General features: G+C 39.5%; 1 protein-coding gene across 14 annotated transcripts in view; it reads right to left on the reverse strand.

Moving 5' to 3' along the window:
- The window catches only part of OR13P13 (olfactory receptor family 13 subfamily P member 13), a 217,358-nt gene that overhangs the window by 179,364 nt on the left and 14,390 nt on the right, over positions 1 to 23,604 (reverse strand). For 11 of the 14 annotated variants that reach the window (XR_003034092.2, XR_003034091.2, XR_009493794.1 and 8 more), the window contains 2 exons: positions 12,747 to 12,843; positions 11,088 to 12,183 (listed from right to left, as the gene is read on the reverse strand). Coding sequence is in view for 2 of the 14 variants with exons in the window: in XM_059884644.1 (XP_059740627.1) it covers positions 2,349 to 3,356 (1,008 nt within the window). In the remaining 12 variants the exon portion in view is untranslated. Of the gene's footprint in view, positions 1 to 4; positions 6,928 to 11,087; positions 12,184 to 12,746; positions 12,844 to 23,604 lie in introns of those variants that run through there. The other 3 variants (XM_059884645.1, XM_059884644.1, XM_059884643.1) reach the window with 3 other exon arrangements.

Raw genomic sequence — 23,604 nt, forward strand, 5'->3', positions numbered from 1 at the left:
AAACAAGATATTAATAAACCAAAAATAACTCTTGATATAGTAAAGATATATAGATTATGACCAATTTGGTTTTGTTCAAAGAATGTAAAGGTAGTGTAACACTAGAAAATCAATATTTTGCCATATTAATAAGAAAAAATCAAATCATCTAAAAAATGTAGGAAAAAAGTACCTATACCTCAATATCATTTATAGTTTTTTAATCTTAGGAAAATAAGAATAGATTAGATAACAAATATCTATGAAATATCTATGGTAAACATCACATCTAATGATGAAGGAATGAGAATGTTCCCTCTGAGATTAAAACAAGAAAAGAATACCCACTACTACCACTACTTCTTTTAACACTACGCTGTACTAGAAAACCCAGCCAGTTCAGTAAGGCAATAAATAGAAACAAAAACATAAAGATTAGCAAAATAGAAATGTAATTTTGAACATTCTTAGATATGACTGCATACATAAAAATCTGAAAAATTATTAGAATTAGCAAAGTTGCTAGAAATAGGCCAATATTGTTGTTGTTCAGTCGCTAAGTTGTGTCCGACTCTTTGTGACCCCTGGACTGCAGCATGTCAGGCTTCCCTGTCCTTCACTATATCCAGGAGATGCTCAAATTCATGTCCATTGAGTCAGTGATGCTATCTAACCACCTCATCCTCTGCCTCCCTCTTCTCCTTTTGCCTTCAATCTTTCCCAGCCTCAGGGTCTTTTCCAAGGAGTTGGTCAATATATAGAAATACTAACCATATTTCTATACCAGCAAAGAACTATAAGATAAAAAAATTTTTTAATACATTTTATAGTTGAATAAAAAATTTCAAATACCTAGCAACAAATCTGACAAAGATTGTGCAAAACCCACATACTGGAAATAACAAAACACTGAGTGAAATTTTTAAATTTTTCATTTTATTTAAAATTTTTAAATAATTTTATTTATTTTTTGCAGTGCTGGGTCTTCATTACTGCGAGGGCTTTTCTATAGCTGTGGCAAGTGGGAGCTACTCTCTAGTTGCCATGTGCAGGCTTATTGCAGTTGCAGAACACAGGCTCTAGGGCGCAAGGGCTTCAGTAGTTGTAGCAATGGGCTCAGCAGTTGCGGCTCCCAGGCCCTAAAGCACAGGCTCATCAGTTGTGACCCACAGGCTTTGTTACTCCTTGGCATGTGGGATCTTCCCAGATCAGGGATTGAACCCATGTCTCGTGCATTGGCAGGCAGATTCTTCACCACTGAACCACCAGGGAAGCCTGAGTGAAATTTTTTAAACTTAAAAAAATGGAGGGATGTGTAAATGTTTATAAATTAAAAGACCTAGTTTCAGGAAGATATGATTACTCCCATATTAATTTTCAGTCAATGGACTCCAAATCCCAAAAGAATGTACATGTGTCAGTCAGTAATTTCACAGGTGGAATCTAAGTTTAAATGTGGAAGTGCAAGGGTCCAGAAATAGCCAACACGTGGCTGAAGAAACAAACAAGGTGAATAGACTTGCTCTACTGGATATCATGACTTAATATAAGCTACAGTGATTAAGACAGGGTGGAACTGATACAAAGGATAGACGAATAGACTAATGAAATAAAATAGAAAACCCAGAAAGAAGCTTGATTTATGACTACAGAGAAGGGGAGAAAGGATGTCTTTAAAGTAAATGCTGTTGAAGCAAATAGGTATGTGTAGGGGGAATAACTTGACACAAAAAAGTCCCCATATCAGACACAAAAAAGTCAATCTTAGACAAAGCGACAACATAAAAGGTTAACATAAAAGAACACCTGCATTTCACTGGGGTAAGGAATGATTTCAAAAGCAGAAAACAAGAAAGATTAACCATTAATAAGTTAAACAGCATTAAATGTAAGATCCGTTCATCAGAAGAAGTCAAAGCGGGGAAATACTTGAAATGCATATAACAAAAGACTCATGTTTAGAATATGTAAAGAACTCATACAAATGATCAAAGAAAACCCAGTAAAAACATGGGTAAGAGACTTGAACACACATAATAAAATAAGAAATATAATTTTCCAGTAAACATGAAAAAAATTCCTTAACCTCAGTAGTCATCAGATCAGATCAGATCAGATCAGTCGCTCAGTCGTGTCCAACTCTTTGCAGCCCCATGAATTGCAGCACGCCAGGCCTCCCTGTCCATCACAAACTCCCAGAGTCCACTGAGACTCACATCCATCAAGTCAGTGATGCCATCCAGTCATCTCATCCTCTGTCGTCCTCTTCTCCTCTTGCCCCCAATCCCTCCCAGCATCAGAGTCTTTTCCAATGAGTCAACTCTTCGCATGAGGTGGCCAGAGTACTGGAGTTTAAGCTTTAGCATCATTCATTCCAAAGAAATCCCAGGGCTGATCTCCTTCAGAATGGACTGGTTGGATCTCCTTGCAGTGCAAGGGACTCTCAAGAGTCTTCTCCAACACCACAGCTCAAAAGCATCAATTCTTTGGTGCTCAGCCTTCTTCACAGTCCAACTCTCACATCCATACATGACCACAGGAAAAACCATAGCCTTGACTAGACGAACCTTTGTTGGCAAAGTAATGTCTCTGCTTTTGAATATGCTATCTAGGTTGGTCATAACTTTCCTTCCAAGGAGTAAGCGTCTTTTAATTTCATGGCTGCAGTCACCATCTGCAGTGATTTTGGAGCCCAGAAAAATAAAGTCTGACACTGTTTCCACTGTTTCCCCATCTATTTCCCATGAAGTGATGGGACCAGATGCCATGATCTTCATTTTCTGAATGTTGAGCTTTAAGCCAACTTTTTCACTCTCCACTTTCACTTTCATCAAGAGGCTTTTGAGTTCCTCTTCACTTTCTGCCATAAGAGTGGTGTCATCTGCATATCTGAGGTTACTGATATTTCTCCCAGCAATCTTGATTCCAGCTTTTGTTTCTTCCAGTCCAGCGTTTCTCATGATATACTCTGCATAGAAGTTAAATAAACAGGGTGACAATATACAGCCTTGACGCACTCCTTTTCCTATTTGGAACCAGTCTGTTGTTCCATGTCCAGTTCTAACTGTTGCTTCCTGACCTGCATACAGATTTCTCAAGAGGCAGGTCAGGTGGTCTGGTATTCCCATCTCTTTCAGAATTTTCCACAGTTTATTGTGATCCACACAGTCAAAGGCTTTGGCATAGTCAATAAAGCAGAAATAGATGTTTTTCTGGAACTCTCTTGCTTTTTCCATGATCCAGTGGATGTTGGCAGTTTGATCTCTGGTTCCTCTGCCTTTTCTAAAACCAGCTTGAACATCAGGAAGTTCACGGTTCACATATTGCTGAAGCCTGGCTTGGAGAATTTTGAGCATTACTTTACTAGCGTGTGACATGAGTGCAATTGTGGGGTAGTTTGAGCATTCTTTGTAGTCATCAGGGAAATGCAAATTAAAACTATACTTCCCCCCCAAACTAACCACAATTTAAAAATAAAAAAATACCAAATACTGAAGAGGATGTAGAGCAATAAAGGTTCACTGGACTCTAAAACTTTTAGGGTGTAACCAAAACATCATGGGCATAAAGGAGTCAACCAACACTTATTGAAACCTGTGTCAAGTTCTGTGCTGGGGGTAAGACATATAATACAAGACAGTTCCTTCCACCAAAAATCTAACCTTCAGGAATCCCTCACCCCTCAGTGCAAGTAGATGTGGGCTTTGGCTAAATGTTAAAATATTTTTACGGGTTTATCCACCCAACTATATTTATAAACTCCTGTTTCTTTGGTGGTCTTAAACGATCCTAGGTAGATAGCCTATTTCACTATGGATACATATCTTTTGAGGGTTCCAGAATAAACTATACAGGAAGTAAACACACAAAAAATTAAAAGCACTAAAGGTTTTCAGCCTAATGCTGGGGTGAAACAGTGGGGAAGAGGCACTGAGCCATTTAACAACATGAAGTGTTACGCTGTGACTTTTACAATTATGGATTCAAACTCATGGTACTGCACAGGGAATGCTGCTCAATGTTCTGTAATAACCTCAATGGAAAAAGGATTTTTAAAAGAATAGATACTTATATAACTAAATCACTTTGCCCTATACCTGAAAGTAACACAACATTATTAATCAACTATGCTTCCATAGTTGATTAATAAAAATAAAATAAATAAAATTTTTGGAAAACCTTATAACTCTAGCAGCAACTTGAAAGCTTTAATAGAGAGCTCTGGCATCAACATCAGGAAAAAGAAAGATAGCAAACAAAAAAAAATAATTGTCAAGCTTTGAGTTGAGGTTCAGACACGGTGACAACACATTCACCAATCCTATCCAAACACCTCACTTCCAAATTAGAGACGACCTTGGGGCAACCTCAACTTCTGCCTGTTTCAACATTCTCTACAACAACGTAATTGATCACAAGGATGGAGTCACAAGAATCATAAGCAAAAGTCACAGATCGAGTTGCTAAACTCAGAGAATCGTAAATGTCTCAGGGGCATTGTATATTAACTGACTCATTACTTGCAAGTTATTCATTACTTGCAAGAGTATTAGCTCTGATTTTTATAACACTGAGAATTTATAAATGTTAGAATATAGGCACACAGGCTTAAAACAGATTCAGGATTGAAAATACTCTATTACCTACTTGCTTACATCTCTACTGTACTGAGTGTGTTTATGTGGGTACTATCTAAAAGAACATGACATCTTGGATATCTACCTCAGAGGGAGGTTCTGCTACTTTAGGGAATTGTTGACTGGGCTTTGGAGTTGAATTCTTTTTAAGGAAAGAAAAATTAACCCTGGGATATGTCTGTATTTTATTTGGGGGGGTGGGTAGTTTGTTGGTGGTAGTATTTCTTAATTTTTAGCTTGGGGAAGTAGATGTTTTTATAAATTTTTTTTTTAATTTTTTATCTTCCCCATAGTAGAAGTGATAGTCAAAGGGGTCAGAATAAGAGAAAAGGGAAAAAATAGAACTGTTGAAGAGGGCTGCCTAGCCCCAGTCCTGTCCATCAGGAAGCACATTCAGCAGGGCACCAAGACAAAATCACTTAAACTTTCTCCTTTGTTTGTAAAGTTACTTAGGTGTTCTTTGCTTGTACAAGTAGCTTTCTGCTGCATTTGGTGTGGAGGCAGTCAGGGACTGGCTCCCCAAGCCTGTCCCTGCTCTTCTCACAACCCTTAAGCAGGGCTGAACTCAATAATTTTGAGCAAATGTCACCTTCCCCTGTGAGTGACATGTCTAAAATCTTTTTTTAAAAAAACTATTATTTGCAGATCAAAGGTGAAAGAATGAGGAGGCATTTTTGCCAAACATGTCAAATGCAGATTGAGGTGTTTGTGTATGTGTCTCCCTCGATTTCCTCAGAAATGAGATATCTTTTAATTCTCAGTCCAAAATTAAGAGAGAGGAGGGATGTTGCAAAAAGCAGGTATAGTGGAAGGTAAAATCACTGCCTCACCCTTCGCCCTGAACCCTACAATCTGAACCCTTCCAACATCCTCAGCCATGAAGTTAAAAGCCGCTTACTCATTGGAATACAAGTTATGACCAACCTAGACAGCATGTTAAAAATCAGAGACATTACTTTGCCAACAAAGGTCCGTCTAGTCAAGGCTATGGTTTTTCCGGTGGTCATGTATGGATGTGAGAGTTGGACTGTAAAGAAAGCTGAGCGCCGAAGAATTGATGCTTTTGAACTGTGGTGTTAGAGAAGACTCTTGAGAGTCCCTTGGACTGCGAGGAGATCCAACCAGTCCATCCTAAAGGAAAGCAATCCTGAATATTCACTGGAAAGACTGATGTTGAAGCTGAAACTTCAATATTTTGGCCACCTGATGGGAAGAATTGACTCATTGGAAAAGACACTGATGCTGGGAAAGATTGCAGGCAGGAGAAGGGGATGACAAAGGATGAGATGGTTGGATGGCATCACCGACTCAATGGACATGAGTTTGAGTAAACTCTGGGAGTTGGTGATGGACAGGGAGGCCTGGCGTGCTGCAGTCCATGGGGTCACAAAGAGTTGGATACAATTGAGCGACTGAACTGAAGTGAACATCCTCAGGCTTTTACGAGGATATAATCAATAAGGTAACAATTTCAGATTTAAGATATCTGCTTTAGAGAGTTGGCTATAATTCAGGGTAGTCTTTATACATAAGTAAGACACTTCAGAGAGAGACACATTGTCCATAGAGCAAACAGGATTTCTATCCTACAATTAGTCCATGAAGCTGCAAGGGATGTGTGTGTGTTAGTCACTCAGTCATGTCCAACTGTTGCGACCTCATGGACTATAGCCTGCCAGGTTCCTCTGTCTATGGGATTTCCCAGGCAAGAATACCGGAGTGGGTTGTTATTCCCTTCTCCCAAGGATCTTCCCGAACCAGGGATGGAACCCAGGTCTCCTGCATTCCAAGCAGTCTCCTGTGTTGCAGGCATATTCTTTACCAACTGATCCACCAAGGAAGACCCCCACACTGGGAGCAATGTTGTGTTTTTTCGGCTGTGTGGGTTCTCTGATGTACTGCAATTTAGGAGCTATGACTAAACCTCTGACCACACTCTGGGCACTCATGGGCACTTATGGGGCCTCACTCATGACACACTAGTGTGCGTCAGCTGATGCCAGAGGAAGCTGGAACTGTAGCGCCAGTGATTCCGTTGGTGTCTAATAAAATTTGAACTGTTACTGAAATATTTCCCACAGTCTGGGCAATAATATTTCTCTACTGGGTGGATCAACTGATGCTTCATAAGGTGTAAGCCCTGAGTAAAATTCCTTCCACACTTAAAAATACATACACAGCTCCACACAGGACCATTCATGACTTGCAAATGGCCTTATGTTGTCCTCTTCAGGGGTAGTTATTCTCTGTTGATGTTCCAGAGATGGTATTTCATACTCAGTTTAGAAGTCTCCTCTCTGATAATCCTACGCTGAAGGCAAGAATGCACCATCAATCAACTCTTTTTTCAAAAACATAGTGGAATTTTTTCTGATGATAAAAATAACATATAACAGACCCCATGGATTGTATAGTCCATGAATTCTCCAGGCCAGAATGAATTCTCCAGGCCAGAATACTAGAATGGGTAGCCTTTCCCTTCTCCAAGGGATCCTCCCAATCCAGGGATCAAACTCAAGTCTCCTGCATTGCAGACAGATTCTTTACTGGCTGATCCACAAGGGAAGCCCAAAAATAACATTTGCTTATTATTGAAAAAATGCAGACAGTACCAATATAGATTCCTTCTATATACACTATTTGATAATCTACTTTCCCCCCCAATGTATAGTGGGCATCTGTCCATGCCTAAAATGTAGCTTTACATCATTTTTCACTTGTATACTGGTATTCTATTATACAGATTAAAATGAAGTGGTTATGAGCATCTCCTTTGGAATCAGATTGTCAAGAATTCAAATCCCAACTTTACCATCCATTGGCAGTAGGACCTTGGACAAATTATTGAATATCTCTCAGTCTTATTTCCTTTACGTGTGAAAGGGACATTATAACATCCAACACAAATGTGAAAATTAAATGAAATAATGCCCAAAAAGAAATTTCAGAATACCTAATACATAATAATGGGTCTTCCTGTTGGCTCAGATGGTAAAGAATATGGCTGCAATGTGGGAGATCCGGGTTTGATCCCTGGGTGGAGAAAATCCCTTGGAGAAGGGAATGGCTACTCACTCCAATACTATTTCCTGGAGAATTCCATGGACAGAGGAACCTGGTGAGCTACAGTCCATGGAGTTGCAAAGAGTTGGACATGATTGAGTGACTAACACACACAACACAATGCCTAAAAAGAAATTTCAGAATATCTAATGCATAATAATAGCTTAATAGATTATAGGAACTATCTTTGGAAGGATTATATTTTATTTTAAATAATGGCCTATCAATGGACACATAGATTATTTCTAATTTTTCTTTAAGAAACAATGACACAGTACATTCCTCTTCATATAGAAATTTTTTCCCATTTGTGTAATTTGGTTTTTAAAGTTTAATCTATGAAATGAAACTCCTGGGTCAAAAAATATCAACAACATAATGTTTCTAACCTCTAACCTCTACCAAAGGTTTCACAGCATTAAAACTGAGAGAACTATAACACATAGATAGTGCACAGACAAGGCTGAAGAATAGGAGCCATGCAATGGAGAAATCAGGAAAAGAGGTAGTCTGTCTTGTAGGAATGGTTGAATAGCATCATTGACTCAGTGGACATGAACCTGGGCAAACTCCAGGAGATAGTGAGGGACAGGGGGGCCTGGCATGCTGCAGTCCATGGGGTTGGAAAGAGTCAGACACGACTTAGCAACTGAACAACAACATCTTGAAGAAACTTTATTGTACAGGAGAGACGGAGTGAAGAAAGTATAGTAGAACAAGCTCAGAAGTCAGACAGTCTAGATTCAAACCCTTATCTGTCTATATCAGCTGTGTAATCTTGGACAAATAAGATTTTCCAAATCTAAAATATTTTAAGATGATAATAATATAAATTTGTTAACTGAGGAATCAACTAGTATATCTGAAGGGTTTTTAAAATTTTTGTTAATCTATTTATTTTTGGCTGTGTTGGGTCTTCATTGCTGTACACGGACCTTCATTTTGGTGAGCGAATAGGTATACTCTCCATTGTGGCACGTGGATGATAGCATGCAAAAACAGAGAGCTGTAGACCAATTTCGTTTATGAATATAGAGAAGAAATTCCTAAACAAAGTACGAGCAAAAATTGAAAGCCAGTAGAGTTCTGAAAGAATAATGTCATACCCAAGAAGTAGTTGAGTAATATGGCAAATTTGAAAACTTTCACTGTCTCATTTTCCTTTTCTGTAAAACAAGATGGTAATAATACAGTAGGAGCTAACTCATAGGGATGCAGTATTGGGTTGAACATAAAGAACTAAGAACACTGCTGCTATATACCAAATGCATAATAAATGCTAATTATTAATATTATCATCATCATCACTTACCACCACTGGAACACAAGGATGGTCTGAATTCAGGTAAAGAGAAAAACCCTAACCTTAATCTCTCTCAAAAGTCCTTTCACAAAACTCAACTTTCGTTTCTTTTACAAATACTAAACCACATTGGGAATTTCCTGGAGGTTCAGTGGTTAAGACTCTGTGCTTCCACCACAGGGGGCGCAGGTTTGGTCCTTGGCTGGGGAACTAAGATCCTGCAAGCCATGTGGCCAAAAAACTAAAACTAAACATAAAAATACTAAGCAGTCTAGAAATGTAAGTAAGCCCAATACATACCCCTAAAACTACAGAAAAATATCATTCTTGAAGATATAGGAATACTTCAGAGACATTGAAAATTTGGTTTCAGATCACAACAATAAAACAATTGTCACAGTAAAGTGATTATCACTATAAAGCAAGTCTACCTGAATTTTTTGTTTTCCTAATGCATATGAAAGCTGTTTACACTATACTGTGGCCTATTAAGTTTGCAATGTCACATTATGTCTAAAAAAAAATTTTTTTTTTAGGTTTTTAAATTAAACCTAATTTTAAAATAATGCTGTTGGGGGAATTCCCTGGTCATCCAATGTTTAGGATTCTGTGCTTTTACTGCCAAGGTTGAACTGCCAGGGTTCAATCCCAGGTGGAGAACTAATACCCCACAGGCCACACGGTACAGAGCCAAATAATTCTAGTAAATACTGTTGTGGAACTGGCATCAATAGACTTGCTCAACACAGAGTTGCCACAAACCTTCAGTCTGTAAAAAAAAGAAGCAACACCTGTGAATCACAATCAAGCAAAGCACAATAAAACAAGGTACGCCTGTATCTACTATCACTGCTGCTGCTCTGCATTTTTCTGGATCTCTTAGCCAATGCAATAAGTCAGGAATAAGAAACAAAAGGTATAAATACTAGAAAATAAGAGGCAAAACTGGCTTTTATTTGCAGGTAACCTAAATAGTCAGAAAATCTGAGACAGGACAATGAATTGGGAAAACTATTGGAATTTTTTTTAATTTAGGACAAGCATGGAAACTGAGTGCTTAGTGCGATGACCCATACAAAAGAAAGTAAAAGTGTTAGTCGCGCAGTCATGTCCGACTCTTTGTGACCCCACAGACTACAGTACACCAGCTTCCTCTTCCTCTACACCGGAGTGGGTAGCCACTCCCTGTTTCGGGGGATCTTCCCGACCCAGGGATCGAATTCAGGTCTCCAGCATTGCAGCCATACTCTTTCCCCTCTGAACCACCAGGGAAGCCCAACTCAATACAAAACAACATACAAAATCTGAGCCTCAGAACCCACACCAACAAAACAGAGATTATGATATTGTAATCATAAAATAAATGTAAATACAGTATTTAGCAAAATGCTTGCCATATGGTACGCCCTTTATAAATAAATCATTATGAGAATTCAGTCATTTGTTTGAAAGCTTGCTCTGGAAATAACATACTTATATACCTAGTATACAATAAAGTTGTTCAGATTTGATTAACAGAGGATACTACCTTTTCATAAATTTGTTTCTTTAAATAACTGGGATATTTACAGCAATAAGCAATCCATGTTTTACGTGGTTCAGATCCCACGCTGAAAGCATTTTGCTGCCATCTGGTGACTGTATCTTTTTAAAAGTGCAGTCAAGTTTGGAAAGCTCTTCACAATACAAACTGCAAACATAACTCTGAATTATAGTAAATCTAGTGGCACATTTTTGTCCAGAGACAAACTGACCTTACAATGTTAGGAGATTCAATTACTAATCAAAGATAGAAATTTGAGAATCAAACTTACCAAACAACTTCAGAAAATACTTAAAGGAAAGCTCAACTCTCTTTGTTACTGCTCACAGGCCACATTCTAAGGAGACATGGCTAAGAGTTCATCCAGCAAAAGACAGGATTATTCTGGGATGGAGAGGATGATGTTGAGGCATAAGGGAAGTCTGGTTGATGTGGGCTTTATGATATAAATGCAAAAAGCATGGGCTCTGGAGTTAAGACCTGGGTTTGATTTCTACCATCATCATCACTTACCAACCATGTGACCCAAAGCAAGTTTCTGATCCTCAGTTCATTTTCTTACCTGTAAAATGTGAAGAGTACCAACTTGGCAAGGTTACTAGGAAAAAACGAAAAGTTCAGTCTGTTCTGCTCCAAAAGTTGAGTCTGTTGTGCTCCAAATTAGCTCCAAAGCTAGTTTCTCAAACACAAACTAGATCTTTCGTGACTGGCTTATGGGGAAATTATGCCACTATTATTCAAAAGTTGTACTGGCTCAGACATAATTTTCCAGAACGTTAATGCTTTGCACCACCAACTAACAACATCTGAATTTAAATAAACTAACAGACTGAATGCAGCAAACTAAGGGATAAATGTGTATGATCCATCTTGCACATGATAGCTGTTTTTTCCACATTCTTCCTCTTGGCCACAACTTTGTCATGGAAACAAATGATGTGAAGTTTTCCCAATATTTGTGTATCTTGCTCTCATCTCCATAATTCACCTACATCCCTTTTTTATATCCCATTCATCAAGTTACCTCAGCTTTGTAGGCTAAAGTCCTAAATTCGTCAAGGTATTTATTTATTCATTAGGAGTTTAGCGTATCTTTTTAACAATATTAGTATATTTATTAGGATTATCTTTGCATTGCTTTTCACAATATTAATTCTTCAATCCAAGAGCATGGGATATCTTTCCATTTCTTTGCATCACCTTCAGATTTCTTCCTCAGTGTCTTATAGTTTTCTGAGTATAGGTCTTTCATCTTCTTGGTTAAGTTTAATCCTAGGTATTTTAATTCCTTTTGATGCAATTTTAAACAGGATTTTTTTTTACTTTCACTTTTTAATATTTATTATTAGCATCTGGAAAGGCAACGATTTCTGTACATTAACCTGTATCCTGCAACTCCACTGAATTCATCAGTTCTAATAGTTTTTGAGTGGAGGCTTTAAGGTTTTCTATACAAGTATCATGTCATCTGCAAATAGTGAGTGATAGTTTTACTTTTTCCCTTCCAAACTGGATCCTTTTTATTTCTTTTTCTTGTCCAATTGTTAAGGTTTTGATATTTGCAAATGCACACACAGTGACTTTATCACACTGCCACTGGGCCAACACAGATGGTAAGCTTTCATCAACTTCAAGGAACACTCCACTTGCAAAGGAATCTAAAACATGAAAAAAATGTGCATGAAAAAAATCAATTAGAAAATCAACACAATAACATTTTTAACCCTTATAACAACCCTATGACAGAGGTACCACTATTATCTTACTTTTGTAAGTGAACTAAAGCACAGAGAGGTTAAGTAATTGGCCCACGATCACAGAGTTAATCAGGGTTAGAGCCGATTAACAGAGTTTAAAGCCAGGAGTCTGGTTCCAGACCCTTTTAAGTGGCCCTTGACTTCAGGGCTCTATACCCAAAACCAATACAATATTGTAAAGTAATTAGCCTCCAATTAAAATAAATTGGAGGCTAATTTAAAAAAAAAAAACTGAAGACTGTTTTAAAAAATACAAATAAATAAATAAAATACCCAAGCCACACACATTTATACTATTCACCCAAGGGAAACTACATAATGCAGGTCATCATCAGAAAACCTCAAGGCCTCCAGCTAGGTTTTAAGGAATTTGAATACCTGTATAAAAGGCCACTAATTTACCATATCTTAAAAATCAGAAATGTTAGTTCATTCTTCTGGCTGTTTGTTCTTTAAACCCTCACCTGGGTACATTTTCCTTCGGAGCATCAACTCTCTTGAGACCCAGTGCTCTCCACTGTTCCAGCCTGGAGAGAAGTGCGCCTTTAGAAAACAGGATACCTGCATACGGGGAAAGACAAAAGATATAGCTTTCCCAGTGCACTGTTTCTAGACCCAGGGGTCAGGGACAAGCTGAGATAATTGATCATGCCAAGCAATTTAAATCACCACTAATTAGTCTTAAATGAAATACTCCACCTTAGACAATTTGGACTTTTTTTCCTTTGAAAACCTTCAGTTAATATCTATCTTCCCCTATAAAACTATAAGCTCCTGAGAGCAAGAGCCAGGTTGCTTTTCTCACCGTTAACATCCCCAGCACTTGGAATGGTGGATGGCGCAAAGCTTTAAAACTAAATAAAAACTGAAATAATCTTTAAAGACACTTACTCAGGCAAATTTACTTTGTAGATCAAGAACATAAGGAAATGGAAATTTTTATGTAAAAATTGCTAAAGGGACTTCCCTGGTGGTCTAGTGGTTAAGACTTTGTGTTAACCGCTTGGGGAACTAAGATCCTGCATGTCACTCAGCATTGGGAAAAAAAACACGCTGCTAAGGTTCTGTGGAGATCCGACCAGTCCATCCTAAAGGAAATCAGTCCTGAATATTCACTGGAAGGACTGATGTTGAAGCTGAAACTCCAATGCCATCTGATGCAAAGAACCAACTCATTGGAAAAGACCCTGATGCTGGGAAAGATTGCAGGCAGGAGGAGAAGGGGACGACAGAGGATGAGATGGCTGGATGGCATCACCGATGCAATGGATATGAGTTTGAGTAAACTCCGGGAGTTGGTGATGGACAGGGAAGCCTGGCACACTGCAGTCCACGGGGTCGCAAAGAGTCGGACATGACTGAGCAACTGAAATGAACTCAAGGTTCTATGGAGTTAAAAAAAAAAAGACATTCTGCAAGAGCTTAAAAAGAACAGATAGAACAACATAGATCCCTCCAAACTTGAGTCAACCAAATACACCAAAGGTTATCAGATACACCTACACCTCATAGCAACCCCCCAAATCTCCTGACATCACACTGGTTTTTGTTGTTCAGTCGTTCAGTCATGTTCGACTCTTTGAGACCCCATAGACTGCAGCACACCAGGATTCCCTGTCCTTCACTATCTCCCGGAGTCTGCTCAAACTCATGTCCATTGAGTCGGTGATACTATCCAATCATTTCATCCTCTGTTGTCCCTTCTCACACTGTTTACATATACTTTTTATTACTGTGACAGACACATCCACTCTCCCTCAACCAAGTTCCCTGGCTGCCTATGACTGAAACTATGAAGCCAGAGGTAAACTCAACATCCAGAGCTGACCGGCACAGGGGCCAGAGTCACTCCAAAACACAGAGCAGGTACTTGATACTGATTAATCAAGAGCCAGCCCAGGGACTCACAGATGGGGCAGGGAGCCAATCATCTTTGCCCCAGCCAAGTTTTCCTAAATACAAATGAATAAAGCTCTAGGGTAGAAAATCATTTTGTATGTCATTCAAGTAGAAACTGTTTGCCTATGGTACAAGATGAGGACAACACAGCAATCATAAGATGCACAGAACGGCTGTCTAAATTCATCACACATTTTAATCAGAGTATAATTGCTTTACAATGTCGTGTTAGTTTCTACTGTACAACAAAGTGAATCAGCTGTATGTATACATACATCCCCTCCTTCTGAGCTTCCCTCCCACCACCACCCCATCCCACCCGTCTAGGTCATCACAGAGCAACATAAGTTCATCACACTTTAACTACAGAAGTATCCTGGGATCCCCAGATCACTGAACTAGAAGTTATATAATTATTGTCAGCATTTCTATTTGAATATTTATGAATTGAGTTAGTCTCAAGGCTTCACCCCTTGACTGGAATAAACCTGGTCAACCATCACCTGTGGGTCTTGGATGGCATCTCCCTGTCATGGAAACTCTGGGACTCCCAGAGCCATGGCTCTTCCCCTCATACCTTCCCCTTGTATTAACTCTACTCTAATCCTGCTTTGGTCCCATGTTTTTATTCTCCTTTTCTGAGTTTGGAAGTCTGAGAAATTTATAATTCCTTCCAGCCCTGGATCTTGTAGTCTAATGAATCAGGATAAGTTCTTAAAGTCCACAGAAAATTTTTACAAAAAACACATACTTCCATCAAATCAAAACCTCCAAGATGAAACTGGAAAAACTCTCCAGGTATGTGATGGAAACCTTGATTCAGAATAGTTAAAATGGTGGCTACAGATTGTTAGTCTGCAGGCAAACTTTATCTGGGAAATACTAAAGGCAATTAAGGGTAAGTGGCAATGCAATGGGTGATTTCCTCAACACACACTCACCTGAAATGCTCCTCCATACCCACTGCATGTATTAAGCATTTCCTAGTGAGGATGGAACAATTGGATTTCATCTACCCCTCCAAAATCTTTATCTACTCGTTTTTCTCTTCTGCCAAATCCATCTACCAAACAAGGAAAAAAAAAAAAAACAAATAGAACACACTAATGTTTAAACACCAAACATAAGTTGGCATAGTGTTTGGGTGTCTATAAATGCGTGTCCATGAATAGTAAAGTGTGCCATCCTCCCTTACTTCCTAGAAGACATGGGTTCAAAACGTAGTTGTTTAACTGTTAAGCATTATTGTATCATGACAGGAAGATGAAAAAATAAGACACCTACCCCTTTCCATAGCTGAAGTCCTACCTGAGCTTCCCAGGGAGGCTGTGAGATAGTTGTGAAGTAACACATAAACCCAGAGGGGTGGACCTTGAGCTCAAGTCACCTCTTGCTTTGTTTTACATCCAAATATCCACAAGGAAGACTGGAGACCATTTGTGGCCTAGGAGTTTTCACCTCAAGTTTCAGAAAATCTAACTTCAGAGCTCAAGCAAAATTTCTCCTCTGCCTGTTGTTTAAAAAGCATAGCAAGATTATGGTACCATGGAAAAGCAGAGAATAATCCTGGTACAGGTCAAAGTCCATGAAAGGGACAGAATTACTTGTGCATCTTTGTATCCACAGAACTAAATTCAGTGACCTGACTCTTAATAAATGCTTAAAGGATGGATGGATGGGTACATGGATGGACAGATGGTTGAATACATGGCATCTGCCAGAATAAGAGATGTGTACGGAACAGAAAACTGCAGTCTCTGAAGGAATTCAAAGCAGGTATGAAACTAACTTCTTCTTGAGGTCTCTTTGTTTCACCTGAGCACAGAATACGGTCTCCCTCTCCGCTGTGACCTACCATGATCCAAATCTGACCTTAAAAAGCAAAGGAAGACAGGAAAGGAATGGGAAGAGGGACCACAGCAAGACAAAGGTTAAGGAATCTATTTCCTGACATGCTGGTGCACAGGAATGATACATAATAAAAATCTAAGAGAATATTTTCAATACTTACTCAACAAAAATTCCATGTGATAAGCAAACTTGGTATTACAGTTTAACTGGTAGGGTGTTTTTTCTTCAATTCAGTTCAGTCGTTCAGTTGTACCCGACTCTTTGCAACCTCATGAATCACAGCATGCCAGGCCTCCCTGTCCATCATCAACTCCCGGAGTTCACTCAGATTCACGTCCATCGAGTCAGTGATGCCATCCAGCCATCTCATCCTCTGTCGTCCCCGTCTCCTCCTGCCCCCAATCCCTCCCAGCATCAGAGGCTTTTCCAGTGAATCAACTCTTCGCATGAGGTGGCCAAAGTACTGGAGTTTCAACTTTAGCATCATTCCTTCCAAAGAACACACAGGACTGATCTTCTTTAGAATGGACTGGTTGGATCTCCTTGCAGTCCAAGGGACTCTCAAGAGTCTTCTCCAACACCACAGTTTAAAATAATGCATATGTAAACCTGACAATTTGCTGTTAGCTGCAATCCAATTTCATTGCGTGCTTAGCCACTCAGTTGTATATGACAATTTGCCCTTGGACTGTAGCCCTCCAGGCTTCCCTGCTCGTGGGATTTTTCAGGCAAGAATACTGGAGTGGGTAGCCATTCCCTTCTCCAGGGGATCTTCCTGACCCAAGGATTGAACCAGGGTCTCCTGCATTGCATGCAGATTCTTTACCATCTGAGCCACCAATTTCATTAGAAGCACCCAAAAGATCATCAGCTTCGGAGCCCATCCACACTTCCGCTTAAGCACTGCCTTCTGATGTCTGGATTAAACTGAAGCTCCAGAAATGAGAATTCCCCCTCCTCAGGCCTTGGACATAGATGAACTCAGATAACCCAGTCACTGGCTCAGCACTAGCCAAGCAAAATTATTCTTCAAATAACTTGGCTCTCAAGTTACTTCACTGGTACAAGGCCTGACATAATAGGGATCACCCATTTAGAAAAACAAATTCTAGAGAAAGTGTCTTGTGACCTTAACTGAGACATTTCTGGTCAGGGTTTTAGGAGAACAGAGGAGGGCTCGCCACCCATCAAGGAGAAATTAAAGACAGCAAAGATTATTGTTTGCACAATAAATAGAAAAGACATAGAAACCTTCCTTTTTAAAAACAAGCTGTCTGGGGACTTCTTTTAAAAAACAGGTCCAGTGGTGAAGGCTTTGTCTTCCAATGGAGGGGGTGCAGGTTCAATCCCTGGTTGGGGAGCTAAGATCCCACGTGCCTTGCAGCCAAAACACCAAAACATAAAACAGAAGCAACAATTCCCTGATGGTACAGTAGATAAGAATCTGCCTGCCAATGCAGGAGACACGGGTTCGATCCCTGGTCCAGAAGGATCCCACATGCATTGGAGCAGCTAGGCCAGTGCACCATAGCCACTGAGCCTGCACTCTGGAGCCCAGGAGCTGTGACTACTGAACCCACGTTTCACAACATGAAAGTCACTGTGGCGAGAAGCCCCGCGCATCACTGCTGGAGAACGGCCCCCTGCTCACTGCAACCCCAGTGGAGGCTGCGCAGCAATGAAGACCCAGCACAGCCAAAAACAAAGTAAATATTTTTAAAAAATCTGCTCTACATAGAAACCATTAGAAATAGGGTCCCCCACCCCTGCCCTGCCCGCTTGCCTGGATGTCAACTTCAGTTCCTCCCTTCCCCTCAGACTATATCTCATCAATCACCAGGTCTTGCTAATGCTTCCTCCTTAGTATTTCTCACATTTAGCTGCCTCTTTCTGTCCACGTTGCCCCTGGTATATTTATGTAAGTAGAGCAATAGTGTAGATTACTGGTCAAGACAATGGGTTTCAAAATTAGACATACCAGGATTAAAAAACCCAGCTTCTGAGTCATCATGTGTGTGTGACCTTGAGCAAACTGCTTACCTGGTTTACACCTCAAGTTTGCCACATATAAAACAAAGATATCAGTAATCTCATAAGCTGTTGAGAGTAATAAACAAGATAACATTCATAAAGTATTTTGATAATGCTGTTGCTAAGTCATATCAGTCCTGTCCGACTCTGTGCAACCCCACAGATGGCAGCCCACCAGGCTCCTCTGTCCCTGGGATTTTCCAGGCAAGAATACTGGAGTGGGTTGCCATTTCCTTCTCCAATACATGCATGCTAAGTCGCTTCAGTCGTGTCCGACTCTGTGCGACCCCATGGACAGCAGCCCACCAGGCTCCCCTGTCCACAGGATTCTCCAGGCAAGAATACTGGAGTGGGTTGCCATTTCCTTCTCCATTGTCTAAAAGGTAACCAAAGGTAATTAAACCCAGAAGCAAGCTGAGAAAAAAAGAAAAAAAAACAAACCCTAAAAAAAACTCAGAACTACTTCAATTACTCCTTTTTGAGCTAGTATTCCCATGCTGGTTCCAAGGGCGGGGAGAATTTCCTGACAGCCAAATGTACATCTTTGTTATAGATAAAGTTAGTTTTAACTCTTGGAGACTCTCACCCCCTTTTCACTAGATGATCAAGTTCAGGAAACCTACAGCAGAGTAAATCTTTCCCTTTACTCTAGGAAAATAATTTGCACATCATGCCCAGGAAAGTCCAATGGTCTGTTTCAGACTTTTTCAACAGAATTGTCGTAAGTGAAATTCTTACCCAGCACCATCTTTTCTGGCAATATATAAGCCACGTCTGACTATTCTCTTAAGTTCCCTTTTCTTACGCTTCTACTCTGTCTAGAACAAAAATATTTCAGCTCCTCCAAGTTTCTATTCCCTCTTTTCCTGAGTTTATATAGAAGGAGTGAAGAGAATCTGTGGAAAAGAAGTTTCATTTCAAAAAAAATGTGCCAAAACTTTCCCCTAGGAGAGTTTCTCTTCTTTCTCAGTCAAGTGGACTGATGGGACACTATTTCATGGAGCTTCTCCAATTAACTTAAAATATTTGGAAGTAATATGCACAATATTAATATTCTCCAGGCTCTGATGCCCATCTTATGGCTCACAATGGTAAATTATTTGCCAGGAATTAAACATAAATAAATTTAGTAGGTAAAGAGGTGAAATTTGGCCCTGTGGGGCCCTGAAATAGATATTATCAAAGATAATAATTACAAAAGCAGTAAGAAGTGCTGAAATCAATTGTGACATTTGGTCTTCTGAATATATAATTTACAAATAAGTTACGTGGGGTGCCATTGCCTTCTCCAAGTTACAAATTATATAGTGGTATTTCATATAAAATATACACATCCATTCTACTCATGTATAGTTGAATAGCTGTAAGAATAAAGAGATAGACCACGCATATGAAAATGTCCCTATTTTGTTACAAGTACTTCTAAGTAATGCAAATAAACTCTCCCAATAAGGGTAAACTGAGAGGAATTTTCTTGACAGATAGCAATGTAAATTAATTCCACTGACCACAGGGGTTTCTTTTGCATAGCCCTAGTTTCAGCTTGATCAGCTGATTTCATGAGCAGGCGTTAACTACAAATTTATAATATTTTTTTCTACACTTATTAACCCCACATTGGCAGAGGATTTCTTTCTCAGGCATAGTCCCAGCTTCATAACCAAAATCCCATGTTAGTTCTGTTCTTGCTTTCACATACCTGTCGCTGAAGTATTTTGATAATACTTGGCCATAAAGGATATCTTCAGATCTAGAATTAATCTCTCCCCTGGACTACTGAAACAGCCTTCTAATTGGCCTCCCTGCATGCACATTTACTTGTCTACCTAACTTTCCACTTTATTACCAATGTGAGTTTTCTAGAATCTGATTGTCACTCCCTACTTAAAAATCCTTCTATGGATCCTACTGCCCTCAGGATAAAGTCCAAGCTTCCTAGTGGTATACAAGACCCCTTTATTATCTGACCGCTGCCAACCTTCTCAACTTCAGTTCCCATCATTTACTCCGGGGACCACTCTCTGCAGAGCTAGACACGAGCAGGATCAGACTGTGAAGCTATTAAGATTTTATCCTATCTGTATTGACAAAAGCCCTCCAGGAGAATATGATCATAATTGCATAAATACAACCTCAAAGCAAAACCCCTAAGTGTCAATGATCTCATCAACTAACATTGATTTTTTTTTTTTTTGGTTAGAGTTATTCCTATGCATGTTGATATTATTGTAAACAATCTCTCTTTATATAAATTTCCCAATTGGTTTGGCACAATACAAAATAAAAATCACGTCGGAAGCTGTAACATAAAATTCAACCAACTTACAAGATACACACACACATGCCCCCATGAGTAGCATTTCTCTTACTATAATATGGACAATGTGATTTCCCTCACTTTCCTATATCCAGTTTTTTCTTAATATTTATTTTTAAGTGTATAACTTTCTAAATTTTTTCAAAAGAAAAATGCTTGAAGAATTTAAAAGAATATTAAAATTTGAATCCTAATGTAATTTTAATTCTAACCCAATAGTTACAATAATAGTGTTAATAGTAGCTAATGCTTGTTTGTTGTTGTTGTTGCTGAGAGGCTGAATTTCCAAGTCTTGATGGGGAAATAAGATATTGCTATGAATTCTGGGACACACCCATTTAAGAGCATAGGAGCTCTTTCCTATTTTCACAATGAGCTGAAAACTGCCAATGCCTGCTCTAAGCAAATCCTTCCCTGTGCTAGCTGGGGAAGTTGGGTTAAGTCTTCATTTTCCACTTTATGTGTTTGGAGATGGCCTCCTTTCTCTGATACAGTCATGTGAAGAGCGATCTTTTACATAAGGTTCTGAAAAAGTAATAGATGATACAATCATATTAAAAGCCCCTCCAGCATCTTAAGGAACAAATACAAATTCATACATCCTGATCCTAACCCAGGAAAGTTCTTTACCAATGTCATACATACCCTTTCTCTAGAGAAATATTGATTTCACCTGCATTTAGAAAAGAGTTCTCTGATTTTCTAAAGATATCATTCTCAACTGAGACTTTTCTAATGAAATGGATGTTTTCATTTTTCCAATCAACCTTTACATGAATAATTTCTGATAAAATACAGCCAATTAGTAAATAAACATATGAAAAAGCATTAACAGTGGCAACCAAGGAAAAACAAATGACAGTAACATTCACTTTTTCCTAATGAGTGACAAGCTAATTTGGAAAGCAATTTGGTACATTAAAGTAAAATGTTTAAATACTTTGACCTCTCCTAGGATTTTATCCCATAATAGTAATCCAAAATAATGGAAAAGTTATTTGCACAATGATGTTTCATGTCCATCCAGCATACAGTAAAGTTAAAAGCCACATAAATGAATAAGTATAAGGAAATATTCATTCAATGGAAGAATATTAAACAGTAACTAAAATTTTTATTAGTGGATAAGATTTTCAAATGTTGATCATCAGTGTTCTTGTAGTTGAATGACAATGATGGTTTGTTTTAAAAGACTATGCAATGACATGGGAAATGGTTATGACACATTAAATAAGAATACAAGGTTAAAAGTTATATTGAGAGAAAAAAAGTTATATTGAGCGAAAAAAAAGTTATATTGAGCTATGACTGCAATCCATTCACTTTTACAGCAAACACATTACCTAGCCATATATAACCAGTTAACTGTTGAGTTAACATTCGAAATACAGTAGCCATTTCAATGTTGCTAAAATCCATTAGTTCTTTTTTTTAAATGTTTTTTACTGTGGCAAAAGTCACACAATATAAAACATACTATTCTAACCATAGTTAACTGTACCGTTTACTGGCACTAAGTACGTTCATGTTGCTGCTCAACTCTCACCACCATCCGTCTCCCTAATGTTAAGTCCTGCCCTCAAGGCCACAGAAGCGGAACCTGGAACCAAGGTCACCTCTGAACCTGACTGAGCCGTTTGGTGCATGCGTGCTACGTCACTTCAGTCGTGTCTGGCTCTTTGCGACACTATGGTCTGTAGCACACCAACTCCTCTGTCCATAGGACAGGCAAGAATACTGGAGTAGGTTGCCATGCCCTCGTCTGCCAGGAGCCGGCATATTGCATATTGAGTGCAGCACTTTCCACAGCATCATCTTTCAGGATCTGGAATAGCTCAACTGGAATTCTATCACTGCCAGGAGCCAGCGTGAGGAGCTCCACCCATGACAAAGGTCATGAGGAAGGAGGCTCGGCATATGCAAAGGCGGGATCGAGCCTCAGGAGTCCCCCTGGAAATTCTCGAGTATCTACCCCCAAAATCAGAGTCTGCCTACTTTCTGCTTTGTGCTTTCACCTACACCTCTGACTTTACGGGGGGCTGTCCCCTACTACCTCTCTCTGAAAAATGAGTTAGCTTACAGCTCCAGTTAATAATTCCTGGGTGTGACACTGTTTAACCTACAAACTCCTTTGGAAATCCTCTAGCCTGCCTGAATAGGTTTTTCTGGCCGCATGTGATTGTTCAGAGCCTCCCAACTGTGAGAGGCAGGAGATGTTCTAAACTGTCTAAACACAGATTCCTTTGAGTAGTTAAAAGATTGATTAGAAATTGTATCGGTGAAGGGTTTTTCACTTATTGGGCCAATGTTTGCTGCTAAGTCTCCATACTCCTTACCTACTGTGTCCTTGGCAGTGTATTGACTGATATAATGGGTGTATAGAAATGTAAGTAGTAGCCTCAATGTTTGTAACCTTGGACCCTTGAGTTAATTCTTTTCTTGATTGAGCCCACCTCACCTTTGCACTATAGGAATGCAGCTTTGTCCAATGCATTTTTGGAGGCTGGTGCCTGACTTTGGAATAATCACCTTTAGAGAAATATAAATTTCTTAAAATGTTAACAGGCCTCCTGGCCAGAAGATGATGTAAATCACCTGAACTTTTGCATATGAAGTTTGAAAGCCTGGCTTCAATTAGAACCAGGAACTGCTGTCCTTGCATGACTCCACCCCTTCCCCCATTATCCTCTATGCATAACTTAAGGTATAAAAACTACTTTGGAAAATAAAGTGCGGGCCTTGTTCACTGAAACTTGGTCTCCCCATGTCGCGCTCTCTCCCAAATTCTGGCTGAGTCTCCATCTGGAGCTCGGAACCCACCATGCTTGCTAATTATGCCTGGGCTTCTAAGATCTGACCAGGGAGGCCTCAGTGTCTCCTCTCCTTCGGGAGAACGGAAAGACGCCTGCGGCCTACGTAAGTGGTGCAAACTCCTTGTCTTGAAGTTTTATTGGTCTCCAGCGTAAACCAAGCTATTCAGCCTCTTTTCTCCACTGAATTTTCCTACTGAGCTATCCTCATCCTATTACTCTTTATATCTTTGATAAATATTTAAATAAATAGGTCGCCTATGCCATCTCTCCTTCGAATACCCTGGATCAGCTGGGGCTGGACCCCGGCAGGCTCGTCGTGGGGATCTTCCCAACTCAGGGATTGAACATGCATCTTCTTGCGGCTGCTGCATTTCAGGCGGATTCTATACCACTGAACCACCAGGGAAGTCT

The sequence above is a fragment of the Bos taurus genome, chromosome 3 (assembly GCF_002263795.3).
Source record: "Bos taurus isolate L1 Dominette 01449 registration number 42190680 breed Hereford chromosome 3, ARS-UCD2.0, whole genome shotgun sequence".
Classification (NCBI taxonomy): Eukaryota; Metazoa; Chordata; class Mammalia; order Artiodactyla; family Bovidae; genus Bos; species Bos taurus.